The sequence below is a fragment of the Orcinus orca genome, chromosome 3, assembly GCF_937001465.1.
Source record: "Orcinus orca chromosome 3, mOrcOrc1.1, whole genome shotgun sequence".
NCBI lineage: Eukaryota > Metazoa > Chordata > Mammalia > Artiodactyla > Delphinidae > Orcinus > Orcinus orca.
The window spans coordinates 10,830,378-10,843,202 of NC_064561.1; the positions used below are offsets into that span (position 1 = coordinate 10,830,378).

Genomic DNA, 12,825 nt, shown 5'->3' on the forward strand with positions numbered 1-12,825 from the left:
GAGCCTGTGCTCCACAACAAAAGAAGACATTGCGGGGCTTCCCTGGTGGTGCAGTGGTTGAGAGTCCACCTGCCGATGCAGGGGACACGGGTTCGTGCCCCGGTCCGGGAAGATCCCACATGCCACGGAGCAGCTGGGCCTGTGAGCCATGGCCGCTGAGCCTGCGCGTTGGAGCCTGTGCTCCGCAACGGGAGAGGCCACAACAGTGAGAGGCCCGCGTTCCGCAAAAAAAAAAAAAAAAAAAAAAAAGACACTGCAACGAGAAGCCCGTGCACCGTAACGAAGAGTAGCCCTTGCACACTGCTCCTAGAGAAAGCCCGCGGCAGCAATGAAGGCCCAACACAGCCAAAAATTAATTAATTAATTAATTAAAAAAAAAAAAAACACAACAACCACCCACGACTTATCATCTTGGCATGGACCCTGGCGATCTTGACCTTAGATTTTTTGTTGTTGTTGTAAATTTATTTATTATTATTATTATTTTTTTTAATTTTTGGTTGCGTTGGGTCTTCATTGCTGCGCACGGGATTTCTCTGGTCGCGGCGAGAGGGGGCTACTCTTTGTTGCGGTGCGCGGGCTTCTCATTGCAGTGGCTTCTCATTGCGCAGCACGGGCTCTAGGTGCACGGGCTTCAGTAGTTGTGGCACGGGAGCTCTAGAGTGCAGGCTCAGTAGTTGTGGCGCACCGGCTTCGGTGCGGGATCTTCCCGGCCCAGGGCTCGAACCCGTGTCCCCTGCATTGGCAGGTGGATTCTTAACCACAGCACCACCAGGGAAGCCCTTGAGCCTAGGTTTGAGCTCAATTTTGTTAATAAGTTGCTGTGTGGCTTTGGGCAAATCACTTTACCTCTTTGGGCCCATACTGCCTCATTCGTGAAACAAGAAGTGGATCAAGAAAGAACTAAAGTCCCCTTCCAACTCTTTACAGCCTGCAAAACAAAGATCTGATTATCCTACCAAAGGCAATTTGTTACTAGCCACCGGTGGGTTCAGATTTACCTCAGGATCAATACATTTTTAAAATCGAAGTTGACTGTATTCAAGAAGTCTTGGGCTTCCCTGGTGGCGCAGTGGTTGAGAATCTGCCTGCTAATGCAGGGGACATGGGTTCGAGCCCTGGTCTGGGAGGATCCCACATGCCGCGGAGCAACTAGGCCCGTGAGCCACAACTACTGAGCCTGCGCATCTGGAGCCTGTGCTCTGCAATGAGAGGCCGCGATAGTGAGTGGCCCCCGCTTGCCACAACTAGAGAAAGCCCTCGCACAGAAACCAAGGCCCAACATAGCAAAAATACATAAATAAATTAATAAACTCCTACTCCCAACATCAAAAAAAAAAACAAGAAAAAAACTCATCTCATACCTCTGGCAAGAAGAGAGGAAAGTAACCATTAAAAAAAAAAGAAAAAAAGAGAAGTCCCTCCTCTAAGCAGAATAAAGCTGGGTGAACAGCAATTGGAGACACCATATGACAGGAGTGCAGTGTTGCTCTGAGTAGAAAGAACTGCACAGCCAGAAAGGGCAGAATGATGGCCACTTTCCCACATTTTTTGAGGCACCAAGATCCCACAGGTCAACATGGGAAGATAGGGCCTGCCCTCTGAAGGGGACGGTTGAGTGTATGGTGGGAGAAAGAGAAGTCACAGGTAGATACGGAGAAAGCAGGAGCCCTGAGCTCTGGAATCCAGACACCCCCCCACCCCCCGCCCAGTTCTGCCTTTTACAGGACTTCAAACGACTGCCTCTAGGTTCTGGGCCTCTGCCTCTCACCTATGACTCCCCTCATCACTGATGGGGGCACAACCCTGTTGCTCCTGAAAGAGGCAACTCTCGGAGTACCCGGACCGGAGTCCTAGGCCTCTGCCTGTCACCAGAAATATTAAGTACGGTACGGGGCGAGTTCCCTCGGGTCCCCTGAGAGGCTCACGTCTTCGGGGTCTTGCTGCTGGTGCGGAAGTCACGCCCCAGGTCCCGGAGGAGCGGCGCCGGCGGCCCCCGCCCGCCAGGGTCGCGACCCCTCAGCCCAAGCTCAGAAAAGAGCCTGCACCTCCACCCTTGCGGCCCGGCCCGCGCTCACCGCCTTCTCCAGGTGGCTGCGCGCCTGCTCGCTGTTCTTGGTGTGGTGGTAGAGCACGGAACCGAGCTGCAGGTGTGTTCGGGCCTCAATGCGCTGCGGCGGCTTGAAGGGGAACACGGCCTGCAAGCAGTGCACACACAGGCGGATCTTGGGCGGGCTGGAAGTGCGGAAGTGTTCGGCAAAGCCCAGGAGCGCCAGGTACCACGACTCAGCCGCCTCGGCCTGCGCTGCCTGGGCCGCCGCAGCCTGAGCCGCCGCCGCCGCCTGAGCCGCCATTTTGGCCTCCCCAACAACAAACTGCCGCCACAGGGAGGCGGAAGCAGGCGCACGGGGCGGGGCCGGGAGCGCCTCGCGTTTCTCGCGAGAGCTTCTGTACAAAGCATCCTGGGACATGTAGTTTGTATTTGGAGTGGCCGCGGCTCCGGGAAGGTCTGAGAAAAGGCGACACCATCTGGTCCGCGAGACTGTGACCGGAGATTTCCGATGGGCTGAGGTTTGCATTCCTAGGGTGAAGACCCCAGGTGTCCAAGCAATGGCAGGGCGTGGCTTGCCGACGTGGACTACATCTCCCATCAGGCCATGCGTACTATAACAAGCGCCCCCCGCCGCCACCACCCCTCCGCCCCCGGTGGCGCCGGAGCATTGTGGGATTGGATGAGTCTCAAGATGGACAACCGGGATGTTGCAGGTAACAGCCCCCGCCTCCCCGCAAGCGTCTGCCTGGGTGTTCGGGCTATGAGTCTTTGCTTAGCCCTACCGTCGGCCCTACCTCAACCCGCCGGCCCTTAGCCTCAGCTTCCCGGTGGCTGGAAGAGGCGGCTTCTGCACCACCCCCGTCTCCCGAGACCCCAGACCCAGTTACCCCGCCCCCGCCCACCCCCCCCAACCGCTGGTTTGCTGAGGACGCCAGGCTTTCCTTAAAGGCCGCCACCGGGATCTGCCCTGCGCCTGCTTTCCGAAATAACCGCCTTCAGGGCTGCTCAGACCTCCGCTCCCCGAGCCAGTGGCAACCTTGGGCTGTCCTGCGCCTCTCTTCGTGTCAGCTCCTGACTGGCCTGTATCCCGCTTTCTGGAAAAGCTGTTTTTCCGAACTGCACTTGGCCTCCCTGTACACATTTTCCTGGGTCTTTAGAGCCCCTACTTTAGCACAAGCCTTATTCTTCCCCCACCCCAGCCCTAGCCCTCCACCCAGACTGGGATACATTGAAGAAATATTCATTGTGTGCTAGGCACTGTGCTAGTTGCTGAGGATGTAGTGTAACCAAAACGGGGCCATGCCTTCCTGAAGGCTACTTTCTACTGGGGCATCACAATGCACAAAAAAGGAAATATTTACAGAGAGTGAGTTATAATGATACGAGAGAGTGGAGGTGCAGGTTGCTGATATTGGGTGGTCAAGGAAAGCCTTTTTGAGCAGAAGATACTTGAGATGAGAAGATGCCAACTATCGGAAGGCCTGGAAGGCAGAGCCTTCTATGCAGAGGGGGACAGCAAGTGCAAAAGCCTTGAGAGCTTGTCATTTTGAAGAATGTCAGGGATGAAGTGGAAGTGGGGAGGGGAGCCATCTCTGGCAGCGTCTTGAAAATCGGCTTTCAGAATTTGGATTTTATTTTGAGTCCCATGGGGGAACGTTCGAGGTGTCTTCTCCATCTCCACAACTACCACCCTTGTCTGAAGACACCATCATCTTTTGCTTGGAGCCAGTAAGCCTCCTTGTTGGTCTCCTTGCTGCCTATGCACTCTGTCCAATCAGTAGACAGAATGATCTTAAAAATAAAAATACCAGTTGGATCTTATCAGCTTAATACTCCCCAGTCACTTCCTAAAACCCTTTAAGTAAAACTCAGACTCCCTATTTTGCCCTACCGCCGCTAGCCCCACCCCTGGAACCGCCTGCTCTGACCACATTGGACCTCTGCTTCTTACTCTGCCCAGATCACTCCCCATGTGGCTTTTCAGGAAGCCACCTCTTTATCTTTCTGGTTTTAGCTTAAATGTCCCCTTTTTTAACGGTTATTTTCTGGCTAGCTGTATAGGTGGTCCTCTGTTATGCTTTCTCATCTTTTTTTTTGTTTCCAGCAGAGAGCTCTTATCATGATTTTGCAACTACTTTTTTGTTACAAGTCTTTTGTCTCCTCAGCCAGAGGTGAATCCCACATGGGCAGAGGCCCCTTCTGTCTTGATTAGCACCAAGTACAGCATCTGGTGCATAACTCAGTAAATGTTTGCTAAATACAGCATCTGGTGCATAACTCAGTAAATGTTTGCTAAATAAATGAAGGAACAGATGTGTGAATGTCAATCTGAATGTTAGTTGCTGCCTGAGAGGGCAGCTCTGGGCTGCTCCCATAGCAGCTGGGCTGCTCCCATAGCAGCTGCTGGGCATGTTTTTGGAGCAAAGGTGATTTCTGATGTACTTCTTTTCCCTCCCCAGGAAAGGCTAACCGGTGGTTTGGGGTTGCTCCTCCCAAGTCTGGAAAAATGAACATGAACATCCTTCACCAGGAGGAGCTCATTGCTCAGAAGAAACGGGAAATTGAAGCCAAAATGGAGCAGAAAGCCAAGCAGAATCAGGTGGCCAGCCCTCAGCCCCGGCATCCTGGCGAGTAAGTCTACCCCGAGACTGGATTAGGGTCTTTGAGGGTCACCAACAGAGGGTTTTGCTTGCGAGAGTAGTCGAGGTGTTTCTGCATCTAGCCACAGCCTGATGGTGCAAGGAGGAACGCAGGTGCACTTTCAGGAGGCTGTGTGGCAGGAGAGAAACAAGGGGTGTATGGGAGCCCAGAGGATGGCTGCCAACTCTTTCACTCAGTGGTTATTTACTGCTGACCTGTTGTGGGCCAGGGACCAAGAATACAGCACGGAGCAAAAACCCAGATTCCATCTCTGCCTTTACGGGGCTCACAGTCTACTTGTGAAGGGATGCTCTGGTAGGTAACATGAGGCAGTGTGCTCCCAGATGCAGCAGCTGCCGTAGGGATGCAGAAGAGGCTCTGCATTCTGAAGGCCCCAGGCAGAGCCAGCCCTTTGAGGAAGCAGGAAAGGACAGCAAAGGGCAGAAGGGAGGCGAGCCCCTGTGTGTCAGGCAGCTCGAGCTGCTGCACCAAAGGGGCTGTTTCTGAGCCAGGAGAGAGGGTTTCCTCCTGACTGTCCTGAGAGGCTCTGAGGGCACCCAAGAGTTTTGAGCAGGGGTGGTGTGATCAGGGTGACAAGATCCAAGAATTTCAGGCTGGAGGTTGACAGAGACAAGCCCCTTCCTCTGCGGTCTGAAGTGTGGAGCATGTTAGCCCTCCACTAAGGCTCTGTTCCAGCTCCCACCTTTTCTAAGAGTCCGTGGCTTCTCCTTGAGGGCGGGACTTAAACTTTATTCTTGTTGGAACCTCCAGGGTGTTCAGGAACATGGGGACTGGATGTTGAGTGATCTGTGGGTGGGCTTGTGGACTGTCACCCCTGGGGTTATGGAAGGACTTGCACAAAGATGGGAAAGGCCTGTAGGACTGCTTCCAAGAGGGCCCCCTGGAGGCTGCTGGATCTCAGCGCCAGGATCAGGCAGCCAAAAAGGAACATCGGGTGGGTGCAGAGTACAGGTAGCTTTGAAAATAAGGTTGTTTTCCCCATTGTAAAAGCTTAGAACACCTTAGAATTTCGTGCTGCAGAAATAAGAAACATTCAGGTTGCCTCAAGAGAACCATTTTGATATATTCCCTTCCCATGTCATTGCTTTGTTTCACTAAATTGTGGTCAATTTCATGTCGCTTCCCCCGCCCCCCACTTTTTAAAGGAAAAGCTTCCCCCCAACCCCCTGCGTTACAACTCTTTAGAACCGCCACAGTGTTAAAGTTTTATTTATTTATATTAAGATATGACTTACATGCCATAAAATTGACTTTTTAAACTATACAACCTAGTGATTTTCAGTATATTCACAGCATTGTGCAACTATTATCACTAATTCCAGAACGTTTTGTCACTCCAGAAAGAAACCCCATGCCCATTAGCAATCACTCCCCATTCCCTCTTCCCTCAGCCCCTGACAACGACTAATCTACTTTCTATCTGTGTGGATTTACCTATTCTAGATATTTCATGTAATACGCGGCCTTTTGTGTCTGGCTGTTTTCACTGGACGTGATGTTTTCAAGGTTCATCACTTTGTAGCATGTGTCAGTACTTCATTCCTTTTTTTGGTGGCTGAATAATATTCCATTGTGTGGATGGACCATGTTTTGTTTATCTGTTCATCAAAAGCCATCATTTAACAGCTGTGTGATAACCCCTGCCATTTTTTAAAAAAATGAATTTTTAAAATTTATTTATTTATTTATTTATTGGCTGCGTTGGGTCTTCGTGGCTGTGCATAGGCTCTCTCTAGTTGCCGAGGGCTTCTTATTGCGGTGGCTTCTCTTGTTGCAGAGCATAGGCTCCAGGCGCAGGCTTCATTAGTTGTGGCCGGGCTCCAGAGCGCAGGCTCAGTAGTTGTGGCGCATGGGCTTCGTTGCTCCGCGGCATGTGGGATCTTCCCGGACCAGGGCCCCATGTCCCCTGCATTGGCATGTGGATTCTTAACCACTGCGCCACCAGGGAAGCCTCTGCCATTTGTTATGGGTGGTTTTCAAGTGGGATTCATGTGCTGACATGCTGCTGACCCGAAGTGGTTTTTGGGGGGTTTTTTTTGGCCGCACCGTGTGGCTTGTGGGGTCTTAGTTCCCTGACCAGGGATTGAACCCAGGCCCTTGGCAGTGAAAGTGCGGAGTCCTAACCACTGGACCGCCAGAGAATTCCCCCCAAAGTATTTTCTTGTCCTTCATTGTCCCAGCCTTCTTTCTGTCCCTCCTGAGGGAGGTGCACACAGCATGAGGACAAGGCCAGGGTCACTAGAAGGCCCTGCTTGTTTAATGCCAAGGCTGGTTATCAGCAGAACTTTCTCTTTCATATAAAATAACTTTTACTGCCTTCTCTCTCTCTTTTGTTTTTTAACTTTAAAGATAATTCATATATGTGGTAGAAAACCTGGGAAGTAGAGGAGAAGAAAATGAGGAAGAAATAAAATCAGTTGTAACCCTGCAACCCAGAGGCAAGTGCTGGTTGCATTTGATGGATTTTTGTAACAATTTTTCAGTCAAATATATTTTCACATAAGTAGGACCACCCTGTAGGTACTGTTTTATATCCTGCCTTTTTGTTTTTCATTTAACGTTGTGCTTGGTTGCTTTATTTATAAGAATTTAACTTTTCAGGGCCACTCCATCTGCCTTATGGATGTCTCGTAATTTATTTAACCAGTGCCCCTTGTTGACTACTTAGGTTTTTTTCCACTTTTACTTCATTAGAACGGATTTCTAGGAGGATAAAACTTTACTTTAAAGGAAAAAGTTCAGACCTATGGGCTCCCTGAGCTTTTTCAGTTATTGGGTGTGTCTGTATGATGGATGTGTCCCTAAAAGCAGCACATACGAGGAGTTTCTGAGGTTAGAGCAAGATAGTATGCTGTAGGAAAAGATGAAAGAAGTAGAATATATGCTATGATCCCAGCCTTATTTCCTCTATTTCTAATCTAAGGGGCAAATCAAAGAAGTATATCAAAGTATTAATTGTGGCTCTTGTGAGGTAAGGAGACTTTTTTAGGGTTTTCTCCTTGCTTTCTACGTTTCTGATTTTTTCCACGTTCCCATTTGCTCATAATGAGCCTCTATCACTTTTTTGATAAGGAAAGATGAATTTGAATTAAACATTTAGGCCCCTGGGTTTGCTTTTGTGTTCGTTAAAAATTTTTCTTATTTCAAAATAAAACATATTCTTTTCAAAAAGAGAAAGTAATAAAAATATAAAATTCCCCTGTAATTCTCCCACCAAGAAATTGCTTTGGGTATTTTCCTCTGCACATGTGAAACCCACAGAAGCGCTGGCTGACCCAGGCATGGAACTGCAGTCACACGCAAGTACAGACATAGGCCCTGCCTTTGAGAACTCTGCAGTCTAGCTGGGAAAACAGACGTAAGCGTCAGTGATAGCCCAGATGATTTGTTAACAATAAGTATGGCAGGTGGTTCTGAGCCATCTTCTTGGGGAGGCCCTTTGGACCTGGAAGGTCAACATGCGGGTAGAGAGAACACCAGCACAGGTGGGATTGCTTTGACTAGAACAAGATTGTTCCATCTTACTACTCTGAAGACTGCTCTGTGCACTCAGTTGTTCCCTGGCATCTTTGGGGGCCTGTTTTGGGTCCCCTTAGGTGAGAACACAGGGGTGGGGGTGGGACTGAGGCCGGCAAGGCGTGCTCCCTCCCCTCTTCTCAAGGCTTACGCTGTCTGTCCTCTGTCTCGGGTCTAGAATTGCAAACGCACACAACTCTAATGTTTCCAACAAGTTTGCCAACGACGGCAGCTTCTTGCAGCAGTTTCTGAAGTTGCAGAAGGCACAGACCAGCACAGGTGAGTGCAGTCCCCCCTGTCCCATCTCACCTCCTCCTAGAGCTCCCCCTGCTGGCTTTCTCTCCCAGGGGTCCCTTAGCACCTCAGAAATGGCAGGTCCCACCTTAGACTTGTTCCTCTCACCCCTCGTTCATTGAGCGCCCTCATTCTACTCGTCCTCACGCTAAACGCCCAAGGGGAGAGTGCAGACCTTGCCCTCTAGATGCTTACCCCCAAGAAGTGGAGACAAAGAAGCCAGGTTTCGATCCAGGGGGTAGGGGCCAGGACTAAGCATGCCCCAGAGTTGTGGGACTGAGGCTTGAGTCAGAGCGGCAGCCCAGGTGCAAGGAACAGGACCCTCTTCGGGCGGGGGCGGGGGGCGGGTGCGCTTGGCCCACAGGAGCCCCATGGGACACGCCAGGTGTGAGAATCACCACCTGTGGGAAGCCCACCTGTATCTGTGGTTGTGCAGTTTACCAGTCTCATTTTTACTGTAAGAAAGTTACTGGTGAAACAGCTGACCTTCAACCTTTGTCAGGTTTCCCAGGTAACAGTGAAGACAGTTAACCCAAGGCCAAGTTTGCCCACAGAGAGGGAGAAAGGGCTATATGAGCTCTTCACTGCAGGGTCTCATGCCATGAGTCGTGTTTGAAAAGTCCCAAATAGACTGACTCCAGCCCGCTACTGGCAAGCAGAGGGAGTGAGTGTAAGCTGGACGTGGGGGTTCAGGTCTCATCCGGAAGAGCTGCAGCATCCCTAGTCTATGGATATAGGCATCAGAGGCACCTACTGCCAGAGTTGCCGCCTGCAGAGTCCCGGGCTGGGTGACCACGGTAGGTTCTTCTCTGCGCCTCAGGGGTCCTCATCTGTAAAATGGGGGTGGCGTCCTCCCTGAGTGCTTCTGGTCACCCACTGCCTACCAGTGCTATGCGAGAAGTTAAGAACCCAGCCACTTGGGGCTCAGGGTGTGCAGGTTAGGCAGGAAGATAGGAAACCTGCACCACAGACCTTGAGTGTGGGTATCCTTCCTTGTATCCCAAGATGCCCGCCCGAGTGCGCCCGCTGCCCCGCCTCGTGTGCTCCCGCGCACCGGGAAGAGGCCCCCCCTCATCAGTAGCCCGCCGGGCCAGATGAAGAACTACGTGCATGCCAAGCAGCTGCCCGTGGCCAGCCGCCCGAGCGTCTTCCAGTCTCCTGACGAGGACGAGGAGGAGGACTATGAACAGTGGCTGGAGATCAAAGGTGAGGGGCCGGGGCTGCTGCCCCCCTTCCACGGCTGCCCCTCCAGCTGCTCCAGCAGGGTCCACGGGCACCGGGGACAGCGCAGCCAGGGCTGTGGGGTGCTTGGGGCTGTGGTCAGGGGGTGCCTTCAGGATGAGCGAGGTGAAGGAAGGGGTGGGGAGCAGAGCATGGGGAGCATGGAGGGGCTGCAGAGTGTGGGTTTCATCCTGGGAGCTGTGGGACCTACTGTCCACTTGTGTGGGGGCTGGCCTCCGGGGGGGCGTTCTCAGGGGAGCATTCACTTGTGCCCTCCTCATCCAGTACTAGAAGAGGAGCTCCTCAGTGCGGGTACTTGTCTCCACGAGTTTGGGCCAGAGGTATGAGCGTGCCGGTTGGAGGGCGTGCTCTCCTGCCCAGGGAAGGACAGTCATTGGCCTTGGGTGAGCCAGTTCCAGCCCCATGGTGGAGGAGGGCGGAGGAGGGTGGTGATGGTGGCACTCCTAGTGCATCCAGCCATGACCATATTCAGAACGAGACTTCGGTGCTGTGTGGAGAACGAGCTGTGTGAAGTCCTGGCCCTAGGCCACCTCTGCTCCAGGATGGCTAGCACAGTCATGTCTCCCTGACAGGACAGACTGAAGCGACCATATAATCATGCCATGACAGCCTCTAGGCCTCTTGTTCTGGATGGGTGCCGGCTTCAGGCCGTGCATCTAAACAGATCAGGGGCCAACCTCGAAGCTTGGAGCATTAGTCAGAATGGAGTCAGTGAGTGTGGTGTTTCCTCAGAGAGGGGCCCTGGCAGTTCAATGGTACCCTGCTGGGAACTGCTACTTTATGAGGGGCAGTGGGTGTCTCAAGGCCCTTGAGGCTTTTATGGCCTGCTGTTGATACAACCTCAGAAAAGCACCTGTGCTTGTAAAGTGACCAGGTCAGGGTCGTTGCCAGGCATGTGGGAGGAGGATGAGGCTTAGGAAAAAGGTGGACACAGAATGTCTCTGAGACCTCTTATAGGTCCTCCTTAGGCCACATGTTGTACCCCGCCACCCCAACCCCGCGAGCTTCCTGGCAGTACAAGCAGCAGGGGGAATAAGAGTGGCCACAGGCTCAGTGTCTGGCCCCATTGCCAGGAGGAGCAAACATTCCTAAGCACTGACTGACATCAAGAAATTTCTTCTGGGAGTTTTCATGAGGGATGTGAGCTGTATGGTGGCTGACAGTCTCAGAAACAGGCCAGCAGTAAATACAAAAGCAAGTTCCATGTGGCTCAAAGTGGAGGCTAATAAAAAAATATATACGTATATATATGTGTGTGTGTGTATATATATATATATATACACACATATATGTGTATTTTTTGTTTTGTTTTTTTTGTCGGTATGCGGGCCTCTCACTGTTGTGGCCTCTCCCGTTGCGGAGCACAGGCTCCGGACACGCAGGCCCAGCGGCCATGGCTCACGGGCCCAGCCGCTCCGCAGCACGTGGGATCTTCCCGGACCGGGGCACGAACCCGTGTCCCCTGCATCGGCAGGCGGACTCTCAACCACTGCGCCACCAGGGAAGCCCCCAAAATATATTTTTTAGTGGTGTTCACTGAAAGTGCTCTGAGGTAACAATTAAACCCATTGCAATGAGTGTCCCTAGCTCCCAGATGTTGGTCTGGAAACACATGTTCTCACTCATGGAAACCAGGACTTCTTGGAGAAATGGCTGGCTCTAGGTCTGGGCAGGAAGCGTCTGAGATGATCCTGAAGTGCCCTGTCCCAGCAGGTATCGAGGAGGCCATCAGAGACTGGGGTCATGTCCAAAGGCCTCGGGAGCCAGCTTGAAGAGGCTCCACTGGCCACAGAGGGGGTGATTGAGCTTCTGTGATGATATTAATTGTGTTGGATTGAAACCCACTGACATCTTAAAATCAGAGTTTGTAATGATATTTGAAAAAAAAGAATTTGTCTTTGAAGGATGAAAGGGAATTGATTTATTGTACTGAACACTGGTAAAGAAAGGGATTGAGCATTCCACAAAAGGAGGGGGAGGGTGGCTATGTTTTCCAACATCTCCCTGCCAGCCTGGGGACTGGCTTGGCCTTTGGGAGGCTCACACACTTTTCTCCCTCCAGCATGTCTCGCAAAGGCTGTCTAGACCGACTCACCCCTCATCATGGTGCTTTGTGCATGGACCCGGGACGCCCGACAACCTCCCGCATTTCACCCTCTTCTCCCCCGACCCCTCTGTCCTTGTGGTCCGTAGAGAGAGTGTGCCTGTTGACTGTGGGGTGTGTGAGTTGAACCCCAGTACTGACAGCCTCCTTAAAGTTTCACCCCCAGAGGGAGCCGAGACTCGGAAAGTGATAGAGAAATTGGCCCGCTTTGTGGCAGAAGGAGGCCCCGAGTTAGAAAAAGTAGCTATGGAGAACTACAAGGATAACCCAGCATTTTCGTAAGTACTTCTGGGAGGGGAAGACCACTGCTACTTAATGTTCTTGCCACATGTTAGTACATGCAAATGTTCTTGTAAAACCCTGGTGGTGACTGAAGCTGCCCGGGGCTGGGTGCTTACTTGCGTGGGCCAGATACTGTTCTGAGAGCTTTCTAATTCACACCAGAGGTAGCAAGAGGCCCCAGTGTGGTGTGGAGACTTATTTTTGGGCCCCATCGAGGTGTCTCTGCTCACCAGCTTGCTTTTGCACAGTATGTCTTCAGAAGCTGCATGGGTCCACCCATCCCCGTTGCTCATTTTACACTCTTTGTTTTACAAAACTCTCCAGGTTTTTGCATGATAAGAATAGCAGGGAATTCCTCTACTACAGAAAGAAGGTGGCTGAGATAAGAAAGGAAGCACAGAAGTTGCAGGCAGCCTCTCAGAAAGGTAGGTGGCTGAAGGGGGTGGGAGGTTCTAGGGAGGCGTGTGGACAAACCACGCCCCAGGTGGAATCGGGGTTCCTTTCCTGGAACCCGTCGTGGTGTGGGGTGGCGTTGACAGTGCAGGTCTATGCCCTCCCAGGGAGCTGGGGTCATGCTGGGACCAGCACTGCCCTCCCTGCCAGTGCTCTGAGACGAAATCTAAGGGTCAAGGTAAAGGTCAAGGTCATGTCCAGGAGCTCAGCCCTGTGCATG

At 51.9% G+C, this 12,825-nt stretch overlaps 2 protein-coding genes across 7 annotated transcripts in view; one reads left to right on the plus strand and one right to left on the minus strand.

Annotated features, from left to right (window-relative positions):
* MAU2 (MAU2 sister chromatid cohesion factor) overlaps nucleotides 1-2,390 on the minus strand; it is a 34,297-nt gene extending 31,907 nt beyond the window's left edge. For all 4 annotated transcript variants that reach the window (XM_049708266.1, XM_033401363.2, XM_049708265.1 and 1 more), the window contains exon 1: nucleotides 2,079-2,390. In XM_049708266.1, coding sequence (XP_049564223.1) covers nucleotides 2,079-2,354 — 276 coding nt within the window. In that variant the 5' untranslated portion in view covers nucleotides 2,355-2,390. The remainder of the gene's footprint in view (nucleotides 1-2,078) is intronic.
* Nucleotides 2,391-2,632: 242 nt separating this feature from the next.
* SUGP1 (SURP and G-patch domain containing 1) overlaps nucleotides 2,633-12,825 on the plus strand; it is a 30,243-nt gene continuing 20,050 nt past the window's right edge. For 2 of the 3 annotated variants that reach the window (XM_004277497.4, XM_033401362.2), the window contains exons 1-6: nucleotides 2,634-2,766; nucleotides 4,513-4,684; nucleotides 8,409-8,509; nucleotides 9,530-9,730; nucleotides 12,025-12,148; nucleotides 12,477-12,577. In XM_004277497.4, the coding sequence (XP_004277545.2) occupies nucleotides 2,658-2,766; nucleotides 4,513-4,684; nucleotides 8,409-8,509; nucleotides 9,530-9,730; nucleotides 12,025-12,148; nucleotides 12,477-12,577 (808 nt within the window). In that variant the 5' untranslated portion in view covers nucleotides 2,634-2,657. Of the gene's footprint in view, nucleotides 2,767-4,512; nucleotides 4,685-8,408; nucleotides 8,510-9,529; nucleotides 9,731-12,024; nucleotides 12,149-12,476; nucleotides 12,578-12,825 lie in introns of all 3 variants that reach the window. The other variant, XM_033401361.2, reaches the window with a different exon arrangement.